Raw genomic sequence first — 14,979 nt, forward strand, 5'->3', positions numbered from 1 at the left:
GTTATCTTCTTGCCAAAATTTTTAATCATTTCAGCTACAGTTTTTTTAAGGACACTAAATGAGTGTTTTAGAAATCTGTGGGAAAAAATAGGGAACCAGGATAGTACACATAGCAGTATTACATTTGGACAACTACTTCTAAAGGATGTTCTCTCCCATTTTTTGTAAAATGAATCACTAAGCAGAATTAGTTTTAAAAATACTCTTAACTCTAACTTATGTAAAGTGAGTAACAACATCCAGGCTTTCTTTTGGGTAAAGTTCAATTTTCGTTTTGCTTTTAAATCAAAGTTTTGCATTTCCTCTTGGGCAAGAGTGTGTGTGTGCGCGTGTGTGTGTGCATACATATATCACATATGCGTATATTTTTAAAACGTTCTTTAATTTTATCTTTATTCGCAAAACAGACAAATGGCAATTATCATTCTTTAATACCACTAAGGATTACACACACATACACGCGCACACACACACACACACACACACACACACAGATGCAAAAGTCTTCATCTGTAATCAGAATGGGCCCTTAACTTCTCCTTTTAGCATTTTGCTTTAGCATTTATTAAAAGGGCCCAACAAGCTACAGAGTTCATCTGTAGAGATAAGACTTATTATTTCTCATTTATTCCTGCAGAATAAAACAAAAAAATCTTGTGTAAAGTGTTTCAATTATCTTTTTAAGTTCGACCTATTAAACTACTTTTAAAAGTAGCCAATCTATAGGAAAATACAAAATTAAAGACCATAGTAAGTAAAAAAAAAAAAAACATCTTTTTTTTTTTACTTTACTTTCTAAGCAAAAAAGAAAAAAACAGACCAAGTGAGAGACATTTAAAGCCAACTAAATTGAGGCAGTAGTGTGCAAAAACTAAGATCTATTAATCAAAATTGTTCTTAGTGACATTAAATTCTACTTTATAAACACAAGGATGTGAGAAGAAAACTCAGTGAACCAAAAAGAAAATTAACTCTTTGGTACGGGAATTAAAAATGTCACTCAATGCTAAAGTGAGTAGCACCAGGATGTCTCAGCTGTTGAGGCTGTGAAACACTAACTTCAGGCACCAGTAGTTCCAATGTCACCCGACACACCCTGGCAAGAACACCGAGTGTGCAACATGCAGACTAGCTCTCCCTTTACTTGACAGCCTACCCAGGTAAACCCTTATTTAGTCAACAGACAAGCAAAACCACAAAAAGACCACCTTACATTGCTACTGTTTTGTCCATATCTCTGTTTAGATATAAAGCTATCAATACCCAAAAGATCAGAGTGTTGAACAACTGTGGTAAGCACCACATTACATGTTACAGGGATTCAAAATACCAATAGCTACGGAGACCCTCAAGATACGAAAAACTGAAATAGTCCAAATTTTAAAGTGAAAAGCACCCTTTATATACAAACTGTTGATTTTCCCTCTTTTGACAGATTTTACTACAATACTTAGTATATCCTTTCTCTGCAAGAGGAGACTTATAAAAAGGTCCCAGCTTTTTCAATCAAACCTTGGGCAACCTATTCATTTCTGCTTGGCATTAAGTAGCTGTACTTTTGCATAATTCCTGACACTTCATGTTAGCGTACACTGTACACTTCCGATATTTAAAATTCAAAATAATTTCTTAAAGGCATCTGACTAGCTGACAAGAATCAGCAATATACACTCCTTGGATAAAATAACTCAAACTAAACGCTTACACGCATCAATAACTCTTACAGTGAAACAGTGTCAACAAGAGATAAGGCTAAAATGATTGTAGCAGAGGAATTCTCTGACGTCACAGATTCTGTATCCAGTAAACCCTTCTGCTGAGATGCTGATTATACATGCTCTGTCTAGCCTTCTCTCCATCTTAATACTCTCTTTATCTAATTCTGGCTACTCACTACTCATTTGTACCTGTCCTCTATGGTAGACAAGGGAAAAAGGAAATAATAATAGTAAAAAAAATAATGATAATAGAAAATACCAATGACATAAGGATAAACACCATTACTATTTCTGTTTCAAATTAGCACTAGCAGGCAGTATTACAACATCTGAAGAACAGAAAAAATGTAGTAAATTTTGTTGTTAAAAATTGCACAATGATAATGAAAGGAGACATCAGAGAAAACACTTCCTGAAGTTAAACCATCATCATCCTAAATGCAGCTGAAATGCTAAATACTGATTGATATACATAAGAACAACATTGGTTCAAAATACTTCAAGCAAGTTGGTTCTATTACTTTCTCACATTCTGCTGAAGAATATTCTAGAATTCAATTGAGAATGGCTAAATTCAGAGCATAATGAAATTTGTGATTTACAGAGAAATTCAGAGGATTCTTAGGATCGAAAGTAACAAATGTGGACATTAAATAATACACTCATTCATTTGTTAATTATATGGTTACTAATACTAGCAAGTAGAACATACTAAATGTACATGACTTACTAACTACATTTGCCAGTACTTATATTTTTGAAAGCAACAGTAGCAGAATTGCGTAAAAAATCGAATACTTATATCTATTAATAAATTATTTAATGTTTGTAAGTGTAAACTGTACCAAGTAAATTCTAGATATATCTACATATATAGAGGTCATGTCAAAAACTTATTTAATGAAGCAGCAATAGTTTAGTAAACTTGAGCTAAGTAGTCTATTCATACATGAAGCACAAGGGAAGTAGACACTAGAGAAAAGTCCAGGGAAAGACTAGCAGCTCTGTTAATATTAATACCATTGTAAACTAGAGCTGGATACATTGTGATTTTATACCAACATATGTGAGAACATTCAAACTGCTCCATTATCTAACACATAGAAAGGTATGTGGTTATAATCAAAACTACTTCATACTTCGTGGGTGGAGGTGTTGCCCTAACTCAAGTCTTTATGATGAGCATTAATACACCCTTTTGGGTGACACACCTTCAACTAATTATTTGTAGGAAAGTGACTTGAAAAAGCCTGATGAAGAACAGTTATAATTAGCCGCCATCCTTAGAGAAAAATACCTCTAAGCATTAGCAAACATTCACTGATGTTCATTATGACAGAAGTTTTAACTTAGCTGTTACACTAAACTTTATGCTTATGTTCTCTATTTCTATTACTTAAAAGTAAACTATGCTTTCTCCTGTTCAAAGACATAAACATATTAATATTTTAAGTATATCTATCTCTTATGTTAACCACAAATATTTTTAATACAACTCTGAAGCAAAATAGCATTTTTCTCACAATGGAACATCAGCTAACAATATTTTTAAAATTCTGAACTCAGTCACTTTTTGCCTACAATCTTGAGCCCATAAACATTTTTGTTTGCAGAAAAGAAGAGCAACAAATATAATTGTTCAAGAGGTGCAATTTATAACAAGTACTTAACAACTACTTTCATTTCCAGAAGTCCAATTAATGACTTTGCTGAATGTAAAACATCCTTTAAAATACATTTCGCTTAAAATGAAATGAAATGTTTATAACGAAATACTTCATCCAATATACAGATTACATCAGTAATCTCACTGCTTATAATTATTTTCTAATGCTCAACATCATTAGTTATTTTCAGGGTTATCCAGAATATATAATAAATTGGCTGCTAAAGCTACAGCTCTAACTCACACTAGGAAAGTTAAAAAGAATGAAGAGAAGTATAGAAAGAATTATTAATCTCTTATTATTTTAATGCAATTGAATCAGTTAAAAAAATCATTCCAAAACTGGGATTAAAAAACTGAATGTATTTTTTTAGATATTCAGTAAAACACATTAGACACTGGCTTGCCATTGTAACTACGATAAATTTGTTTTGTAATAAATTGGTCATTTTAAGGTAATGACTTTTTAATTCTAAGGACTTAATTTGCCAAAATAAGGTTCAAAATAAAATTCATGAAATGGTTTATATTTATTTATCCTGATCTGATATAAATTTGTCTGATAGTAAAAAATATAATATGAATATACATAAATGAAGCAAAGTAGTCATATATGTATGAACCAGACATCAGAATCACAAATAGGAACACATTAATTTTCATAAAACCTTACATTTTTGTACATAGACTTCCCTTAAGTTTGTACCTCTGAAATGTTCAGAATTTGGGTATACATTTCATTTGGGCAACAAATCTCTAGAGCCAGTATAATTACATCAATTAGCCAAAAGAGGGCGCAGAGAGCACACTAGAGTTTATGGACTCCCCAGGAAAGTGCCAGGTGTTCTCTCTCAAGTTGTCTAACAAGAATCATAAAACCCAGTTAGGTGTGCTAACTCTGAAATACTGAAAGTTACAGCATAAGTATATATAGATATACTTTATATAGATTCCTACACAAATATATTGATATGTAGCATTTCTGCCATTCAAACAAAAATAAATATATGCCTTGCCTAGTGCATTAGTTTGTATTCCAGTAATTTAGAGAACTCAGGTACAGAGGGATCAGGGAAGGTAAAGAGAAAGGTGGGAAGAGGTGCCCTAGAAGTGGGGAACCTAAGAAAACCAAGACCAGAAACGGTTAGAGTGGGAAAGAGACCACCTCTTGATTCTCATTACTGAGACAGAGGTTGGCACTCAGTACCTCCCTGGTACCTTTCAAGGTAGCTACTGCTACCATATGAAGTATAAATTCGTCCATAAAGCTCTTTAGGGGGTCTTCACTTGGCTTTGCTGTTTTCTCAATGTCCTTATTTGAAAGGAATGTATACAGCATAAGGCATCTGACTGACATCTATCTACATTATCTATACATTACTCCTTATAACAGTTCAGTCACCAGGCCAAATTTGGTCAAAACTCAACCCATCTGCCTGGAATGAATATATGTACTAATTTTGTGGTTCATTAAGCTCTATAAATATACTTCTTATATTAAATTTACTATGAATCTTATCAGCACCAATAAATATTTCCATCTGCCACTAAGTTTTTAAATAATAAAGCACTGTAATCAGAACATGAAAGACATGGTACTTGTATCTCTGAGTAGACCTTATTCTATTATTTTAGGAGATATTTATAATTTCTAAAAAATAACCACAGTATAGTTAACTAGCTGACAATGGTAACCTTCTGTTTCATGATTTCTCAGGTATGACTCCTTACTACCAAAACTAACCAAAAAGAAAATATTGATATGCTCCAAGAACACTAGATACCCCTTCAATCCTCTCTTCAAGGGAAAGGCTGAGTACATAATTAGTTTTTTAAAGATATATGGATTTTGCAGTATTCTAATGGAAAAAAATTTTTAACTGAATTTTTTTCAAACCATGCTAAATTTTTTCTCACACAAATATTCTATGCTTTCCAAGAGACCATCACAATTAGCAATTTAAATTTGTATAAGGCTAATAATGAATATAGATTATATTTTCTCATTTTAAGGTCATTTCCTAACATTGCCTACTAAAAATGGTCTCTCGATCCAGATTATAGTTGGTCAATTAAAATTTAATTTCAATCTGGGTGATTACAGGTACACAAAAGTTACTTTTACTAGTAACTTCCTATAAATAAAATTTCAATATTAGTTGGCCAATATCTATTATATAAAAACCTTCAAGGTGTAATTTTAGATCTACTAGTAGGTAAACAAAAGTAAAAAGTATACATATATTTTTTTAAAGCACAATATTCTTCTTTATACTATACATTATATATTATCTAGTTATATTAGCTTTTTTTTTTTTTGCGGTATGCAGGCCTCTCACTGTTGTGGCCTCTCCCGTTGCGGAGCACAGGCTCCGGAAGCGCAGGCCCAGCGGCCATGGCTCACGGGCCCAGCCGCTCCGCGGCATGTGGGATCTTCCCGGACCGGGGCACGAACCCGTGTCCCCCGCATCGGTAGGCGGACTCTCAACCACTATGCCACCAGGGGAGCCCTATACTAGCATTTTAAAAACATGCATTCTAACATAACTACACTAGAAAAGGTATCAGTGGAATTATTGCAAATTCTTTACCCTTTTTGCTAATAAAAATCTTAGGGTAAAATAGGAACACATGCCTGTTTGGTCAAAAATTTCCCCTTGGAGCAAATATTTTAACAAAAACCAATAATTACAACAGTACAGGGGAAAGAAACGGGAAAGTTAATGTGAAAAAAAATTAATCTTTCCTTTAAAATAAGGTAGGTAGTTGGTGTTTTACTTTAGTGGTGTTTTTGGTGAAGAGAAAAAAAAAACATTAGAAAGCTACTTCTAAGAAAACACTGTCCTTTTTGTTGCTGTTTTTGTTTTGTTGTTGTTGTTCAATCCTATATGCTAAATTTTAAAAAATCTTGCAGCACATACAAAAGGAAGTATAACATAAAATTGTATTTGAAAAAGAAAATTTACATATAAGGCGTATCAACTTTTGTAAAACCTAAAGAATGAAATTCAGATTTGGTTAGTACTGCTTAAGGGTGAAAATTTTAAATAAACATCCGAAGTTTCCCATAAAGTAAAATCTGTAACACTGTCAGTACTAAAAGAAATTATGTACAATTACTTCATCCCAATCACTGCCTTTTGAGTTTAATAACAAAAGCATTTAAAGAAATCCCTGTGGAAAGCTAATTTGAAAGTAAACATGCTTTAAAACTTAAATATAGATCATGTATTAGTCCCACAACAGGATCAAGATCACTATTAAAATAAAGCCTGGGGCACATTATGATGCTTAAGATTGGTGGGTGGATTTTAATTGACTTGAAGACTGTCATAGTTCTATTATCAGAAAACCTGTAACGCATTTCCAGCATGGAGGACCCATCTGTGCCCACCATCCATCTGTTTAGACGTGATTGGCAAAGTGGTAGGGAACTCGCAGTGGTTGCCTCTGCCTGAAAGGAATAAACCACAGGATCTTCCAACGAGTGCCAAAAACTTCTGAGAAGGTCTGCTGCCATGGCTTTCGGGGCCTCGATCTACAGAAGACAGCATTATTAGTGAAAGACAGCACTCCCATGGTGCACTTCAGTCAGCTAAAACAATACAGGTTGGCTGGGGATCCATTACTGGACTCTGATGAATTGTGTCCCAGCATCACAAATACAGCTTTTCTTTCATTATGGCATGCAGCTGAGTTTTAACTCTGGATAGCAGATATTGTATCTGTGTCGTCAATCAACCTAGGGCAACTTTTGAAGCAGAGGAGAATCTCAGGATTAACAGAATGTGTGTCAACAACACAGTAGCAAATCTCTTTTGATGTATTTTCAGGACAAATAATTTAACTTACTTTAGTAGGACAAGGAACAAGAATGATCAGTACTTATTTTGTTTGAAAACTATCACGGCTAGAAGACCCCTACCCCTACTGTAAGACTGGGTTATGCTTGCTAGCTCAGGTCTTAGAAAAGGCACCAAGAAAAAGCCATCATTATATTATCTTTCCACTACATGCACACATTTTTCAAATATAACCAGGTGTTTGCATTTTCAAATAAGAACACTACAGACTTCACTTTCATACTTACATTTCTTCACAACAGTTTGACATCTTTTCAATAGATGTTGTATCCTATTAAAAATCAAAAAAAATACTCAGATATAACAGTTATCAAGGCTTGATTCTATATCTATTTCATGATGTTTTTAATCATATTCAGAGAATATTCTAAAGATACAAAAAGTTTATATATGGGTACTAAGCTGGGACAAAGTGAGAGTGGTAGTGTATATAAGGACAGATATACACTGCCAAATGCAAAATAGCTAGTTAGTGGGAAGCAGTTGCATAGCACAGGGAGATCAGCTCGGTGCTTTGTGACCACCTAGAGGGGTGGGATAGGGAGGGTGGGAGGGAGACGCAAGAGGGAGGGGACATGGGGATATATGTATACATAGAGCTGATTCACTTTGTTATAAAGCAGAAAATAACACACCATTGTAAAGCAATTATACTTCAATGAAGATGTTAAAAAAAAGAATTTTAAATTATCTATGTACATTGCTGAAATTCCCTTGGAAAAACAGAATCAACATTACGTTGTGCTAAAAATAACCAATTTATTCAGTTACAACCCCGCCCCCCGCAAATTTTAGGAGTCTCACTTCATTAAAAAATAACCTTTTATTACACTTGCCTTCTTGATAATTCTTTTAAAAGTCTATATTTAATTCAACTGTCATTAAATATGCATTAAAAAATAAATACCAAAATGATAAATGAAAGACACTATTGAACAGAAAACTGTCAAGAGCCAAAGAGCGCTACTGGTTATGGATTTCTGTAAACAAAGCCAAATTCAACAAGGCAATGTATGCATTTGCCGTACTACAACATTTATTACTCTGAAAAGGAAAGCTAACTGATTAGTGTTCTTTGGTAAAAAAACTTTTTTTTTTTTTTCAAGAGAAAAACCAGTCCCTTCATCATAATGCAATTTCTCATTATGTGTTTTCTATAAAGCTGTTAACACAAATATATAAGAAAAACAACTCAATAAAGAGAAGAAAGCTTCTAGACATGCTGGTCTAATTCATGTTAATGGAAGATCCATCATTAGACTGAGAAACAGTGATGATAAGGAATATCCAAATAATCAAAACACAAATTATATAATCTTATTTTAGATATATATTTACATTTTAAATATACTTTTAAGTTGTACAAAAGAAAATATATTCTTTTAAATATACAAAAAAATCTTCCTCCTTTTATCCTTTCCTTTATTAGCTTCCTCAGATATAGCAGGTGGACTGCAGTTATTAAGCAATACTATTCATGCAAATATTTGTGGCTGCAACTCCAATTGCAAGAACTTATTTAGCTATAGAACTCTCTTCCAATAATACTACTGAAAAGCACCTTTACTTCAAAAAACTCTTTAAAGAAGTTACACGAATGGCTCAGAACATTAAATTCTTATGTATGAACAGTTGTCTAACTACAGTTGGCCTACATACAGGAAAACAAATCTATCATTTTTTATGTGACTAGTAACTAATAACAGAGTTTCATTTCCAGATTTCCCAGTAATCTGTGTGGAGGCTATAGATTAGTCACTCTATAGTCACTAATTTCCTAGCATTTTCTGAAATTCATGGTTTCCAATGACAATTCTATTTATAATTAACCTTTCCTGGTTCTGTTGCATAATTTCCTCAAAATAATGTTTTACTTTGTGAAAACACAGTCTGCAAATACATAAAAAATTTATTAAAGACTTAGAGGAAAGCTGGGGTTCTGGTTCCATATCAGAAAAAAAAAGTGAAGGAAGTAATTTAAATGGTATCTTAGAACTGATGGTGACAGGTTATTCCAAAACAATTAAGATAGCTTGAGCAAAAATACAAAGGAAAAGACAGGAAAGAAATTTAAAAGTGTTATCAGGAAAGGTATATAAATGGCCCCAAATTGCAGGTGTAGATAACACTTAAAAGTGGAAACTATTTCAGGATAAGGAAGGCAATTACAAGGTTAGACTACTAGAACTAGCCAATGTTACAGGATATTTTTACTGTGCAGAAACTTAAAACTCGATTATAACTTTGAGGAATGTAGTTGTGACAATAAAATAATCAATTTTAAGGACTTTGAATTTAGACTTCATATGGGAAAAGCTCTTATTTGCAAGTGCTTTTGACATCTTTCTAGAATCTGGTTCAAGAAATACGAGGAACACTACCTTTCAAGTCATCATAAACAGATTGTCATTCAATCAAAGGATGTGATGTCTACCATGACTTTATGAACAGGATTTGTGAGGCTAGCCAAAAAAGACTATTTTTTTCCACTAGAAATGGCAAATGCTTATCTCTCAGCTATCCAGAGTACTATTATAAGGAAAAAAGAACAGTCAAACATGTCACAAAGTTTTTGCACTGGCATTTATACAGCATACTCAGGGAAACACAAGTTATCATGCTATCGTATTTATATGCGCAATAGAAACAGCAAACTAGAAGAGAAGAGAGGTTACTACTGGCAGGAATATTGACAATCATAAGTTATTTCCAAGTGCCGAACTAGGTTTAATAAACTTTTTGTTTTGTTTTATTAAGCAGGGAATTGTGGAATATTTCACACATGAAAAATAAACTAAAAATATTTAAAATAGATTTTAGTGCAGCTAATTCCATTCAACATAAAAGACTCAATACCTTTAGTGACTATCACAAAAATGACCAAAAAGGTAATTGCTATCTTCACGGAGTATATTTTATAAATTCTTAGTTATATGTAAAACAGCTATCTAGAAAAACTCACTCTTCAAGGAATGATAAGAAACACATTTTTATTGTATTATCTACAATCAAAATACCTTATTTCCAAAGAAATATTTATGTATTGATTATGGTCTAATGATAAAAATATCCAAGACTTCTGCCAGTCTGCATAACTGAGATAAATGAGAATGCTTTCCTATTTTAAAAACCGGAAGTTTATCTTCTAAAAAAAAAGAATAAACTAGAAACAAGAAAGACTTACAGAAATATAGGGCTCAAGTATTTTATCAACTATACTTTATCTTCTCCTGATGGCTCATCTTACTCTAAGAAATTATCTTTCAGGTTCAGTCTAAGGAAATATGTTTGACTTAAAGGAAAACTGTATCTCAACTAGTAAGATTATAACTGGAATGGAAAAAAAAAGTTTCTAATAGGAAGGGGGAAGGAGGTATTTATTGCCTATTGGAAAAATTGAGGGGGGGGGAGGTGAGAGGCAAAGAGCAAGAATTTATCACCAGACGTTTCCTGGTTAACAGACCTGAGAATCTAGTCCTCTTGGAATAGACAGCTTGATGATACAATCCATCCAACTAACTCATTCTGCTTTGAGTTCATTCTCACAAAGTAACACTTTGCCATATATGTTGTTGTACAGGAGAAAGAATGTACTGCAGAGTCCTTTGGTACCTGACAATCATACATAAGGGAATAAATAGTCAACCTGGTTTATATGACTATCACTTTTGAGTCTAGAAGTAGAGTCACTGTTCTGGGCCTGATTAACCCTGGAAACATTTTCAAAACGGAGTTTCCAGATCTGTCAAACTGAAGATCTGAGGAAAGTAAGAACATTCTATCAGAAAGTCTCCTTGAAGACAGTTCGATCTAACCTCAAGGATCGCCTGCACTCTTTAGTCTTATCATAGGTCTTGTTGATGCTTTTAACTCTACTGCACATACCTGATTCAATGACTCTGCTGATTTAACCTGGAGTAAAAAACACTATTAAGGAAAGTTTATCACAACTAGAGATTATATACCTGTTTTGTCTACTACTGATTTCTGCTAATTCTAAAATAGACTTTTGCTTAACTTCCTAGAATTTCTGCTCAACATACAGAGAGCAACTCATTTAACTTTGTGTCTTTCATAGCACCGAACAGCACAAATTATTCAAAGTGGGTACTCGATATATGTTTGCAGCACTAAAGTAATTGAACATGGACGGAAATAACATGATTCCTTATCTTTAATTTTTTTCAATCCAAAGAGAGAAAACTTTCTGTTAACCTTAGCTCTCTCTCCTCCTTTGAAGCCAGAACTCACTACTATATTACTCACTTGAAATAAATGGTTCATAAGCATCCATCTCCAACAAAGGACCAGCTACATCTTTTATTAGAGATCTTAAGTTTAACATAGACATTTAATCAATCATGAAACCAAACTGAGAAGGCAGTAGATGTTACTTTGATAGCCACTTAAAACATTTCTTTCCAACACAATTCCCATACTCCTCTTCATCAAGCCATTTTCTGGCTGTATAAAACCTTAAGAAAGTTACTAAAATTCTGTATCTCAATTTTCAAATACTACTATTTACCTCATAGGTTTTTGTAGAAATTAAATGAGTTAATATCTTAGAGCCCTTAATAACTCCTCAATAAATGACAGGCCTAAGTTTTTATTGTAGGGCTTGGAGCTATCTTAATTACCTTAGAATGTAACTAGAAAAATTTATGTTTAAACAAACAAGTGTTTTTTATAATCAAAGATACAATGACATGGACTGTAGGAGACTACACAGATAAAATCCAATGTCCACAAGGGGCTTATAATCTAGTTGAAAAAATAAGTACTAAGTACATAAGGCATGATTCATTTACTCATTTATTGTCTATCAAAAATTTACTAAGTACATATTATGCCACAGTCCTTAGCAACAGGAGCTTACAGTCTAGTGAAAGTAGTTAAACACACAAGAAGTAATTATACAGGAATATACCGAGGATGTCAGAGAGGAGGGTTACACACAATAACATATATAAATAAGCCATACACTATTTAGAAACAGCTGAAAACTTACGTATGCAATCAACAATCAAATCAAGGTCAACTATTCTCACATGTTTAGTACAAAACTATACTTTCCTAAGATTTTCGGTTATCAGTAGAAGTAAGATGGGCTAATGTGCCCCTTTGGCTGGAATTTGAGAAGTAATTAATATAGTGATAGACTGTGACAGAGAGAAGCATATGAATCACTGTGGAAAAAGATCTAAAAGTTAACTATAAATATAAAATTCACTGTTTTCTCCAATCCTATAAAGTTGTAAATTCAGATTAAAAATCCACGTGGATTCAGAACATGAACAATAACATGGGAAAAACAGCAAGTACAACTCATAAATGTTTAGCTTCCTTCCCAAAAAAAAAGCATCTATTTAATCACTCAAGCTATTCATCATGTTTTAAGAAAATTAAAATGCACTATTCTTATTGAAAAAAATCTACAGAAATAGATTTAAGTTGTTTTAAATTACTTTCAAGAAGTTTATTACATTGAGTAAAGAGAGAGGATGCAATATAAATACATTTTCACATAGGAACACGTTTATGCTAAAGAGCAATCCACTTCCACACATAATAATTACAATGCTAGCAGGAATTTTTAGAAAGAAAGCTTTTCTATTACTATGCAATGTAACACAGTATGTATTTAAACTAATTCCTTGGCTAGGGGGAACCTAGTTTCTATAAAGTTCTCTACTGTATCCAAAATTCAAAGAAATATTATAGCCAATATTAGAATATGACATTAAAAACATATAAGAAGTAACAATTTAAATTTTAATGATTCTTCTAGGTTTTAAAAAAGCTACAGAGAAGATACTTCCCATAATATTATAATTAGAAATACCGTATTAAAAATATATTCTCTTTTTATTAAATGAAAACATAATTCAGAAAGGAAGACAAAATGCTGTACAGAGCTCCCTTTACAGAAATGTAAGTGAGCTGGGTTCAGCATAATTAGCAACGATTTCCATATTTGCAATGCTGATTTGGAGTTGAGTAAAGCAAATGTAATTTGTACAGAGACTATACCGAATGCTGTTAATTCACCACACTGATTCGGGGGATACTTAGCAGAATTTCATTATAAGGATTAATAATCTCAGGACTACATTTCTAGGTACATGTTAAAAGGCAGGTAAGTCCACTAATCATCTGATTAATAAGAATGTTATTTAATAGATAATGCCATTTAAACTAATTTAACATTTTGAACACAAGATACTTTTCATTGTATAACATAATCAAGTTAAAATTAAGTCACTCCTGCATCTGTGATTCTGTCTATATTTATTTAGGTAATCATGAGCCAGTATTTAGGGGGGAAAACATTTTCTCCCTTTATTTTGAAAAGCTTTGCTTTAAGCTATCTTTAGTAATTCAAGTAGAGTCCAACAATAGTTACCTGTGAGACCAAATATAAAAAGCTCAATTCTTTTCTTTGAGAATTTAAAACCTTTTACAAAATTTCAACTAAACATATCTTCCCCACCCCACCCTCAATCTCACCACAACTGAGAAAAGCACTAAGCTCCAGAGACGCCATCAAAAGCTTAAGCTTTTACACAAACTCCACGGTGCCCTGAAAACAAAAATGCTTGTATACAAAATTTAGATAAACTGTCAGAGCAGTGTCATGGTATACAATAGCTCACTGTCAGACCCTCACCAGAAGGCGCTGTACCAGCTGTTACAGAGCTTCTTGATTAACTCTCTCCAAGCCCAGCAACTCAAAACATGACTAATACAATCACCCAGCACTCTTAGTGTTGGTGCTCATCAGAATGGACATTATTCTTGGCTGTGTGTGAACTACTGCTCAATAAGAAATTCTGACATCAATTACAATAATGACAACATCACTATCCATTTCATTCAGAAACAAACAAAAAGGCTAAACGGTCTAAGTAAGGAATAATTAGAATAATCTGTTCCCTAACTAAATAAAGAATGCTTCAAAGCAGACTCTGAAAACACTTTAACTTCAGTATTAATTTTAGTAAAAAGGAACAAACATATATAGTTAAATCTTGTTTAAAATTAAATCTAAAAATAATCAAAGGTAATCCTTTAAAATTGGGTTTAAGATTTGTCTGTTCCATAGAAACATCAGGTTGTATTGAGATCTTTTAACCTTGGAAATGGGATTAGAAATCCACTGTTTTTAAATTTAAGTAATTTCTAATTATTTTATCTGGGTCACAGATAATCTGCTCTTACTAGGTCTAAAATGACAACAGATTATCATTACTATGATTATCCTGTTACCTTCTACTATCAATAAGATGGGATTTTTCCTCTTATACAGGAGAGAAATGATTTTTCCAAGTAAGAACAAATAATGGGGAAAAATTACTGAAAATTAATACACTGCTTCCTCAAAACCTCAACCTAAACCTAAATAGAGATAGCACTTGTTTTGCTTGTTTGTAGTCTAACAGGCCTATATTCAAGCTATGTAATTACATAGTTTCTATAATGAAATGATACTCCCACCAGTGTTTTCCCAAAATGCCTCTTGGTCTTTGGGGGCAGGAGTAGGGGAAGGAGGAAGACATCGATGAAGTAATTAAATTCACTGTGATTCTTTCTCCCCCTTTTCTTTCTTATGCTAACTGACAAATTCGTCACTGCTTTCACACTGTAAAGAGAGATCCATGGATTCAGATTATGACAAAAACATGTCCAGATGTGAAATGTCCTGTAGGCAGTATTAATTTTTTATAAAATG

At 33.0% G+C, this 14,979-nt stretch overlaps 1 protein-coding gene across 5 annotated transcripts in view; it reads right to left on the reverse strand.

Annotated features, from left to right (window-relative positions):
- Nucleotides 1–6,309: 6,309 nt before the first annotated feature.
- The window catches only part of ZDHHC21 (zDHHC palmitoyltransferase 21), a 69,111-nt gene continuing 60,441 nt past the window's right edge, over nt 6,310–14,979 (reverse strand). For 3 of the 5 annotated variants that reach the window (XM_027105883.1, XM_027105884.1, XM_027105886.1), the window contains 2 exons: nt 7,475–7,518; nt 6,790–6,922 (listed from right to left, as the gene is read on the reverse strand). In XM_027105883.1, coding sequence (XP_026961684.1) covers nt 6,790–6,922; nt 7,475–7,518 — 177 coding nt within the window. Of the gene's footprint in view, nt 6,923–7,474; nt 7,519–10,710; nt 10,860–14,979 lie in introns of all 5 variants that reach the window. The other 2 variants (XR_003432673.1, XM_027105885.1) reach the window with 2 other exon arrangements.

The sequence above is a fragment of the Aethalodelphis obliquidens genome, unplaced genomic scaffold, assembly GCF_003676395.1.
Source record: "Aethalodelphis obliquidens isolate GAN/ISIS:26980383/991018 unplaced genomic scaffold, ASM367639v1 scaffold7, whole genome shotgun sequence".
Lineage (NCBI taxonomy): Eukaryota > Metazoa > Chordata > Mammalia > Artiodactyla > Delphinidae > Aethalodelphis > Aethalodelphis obliquidens.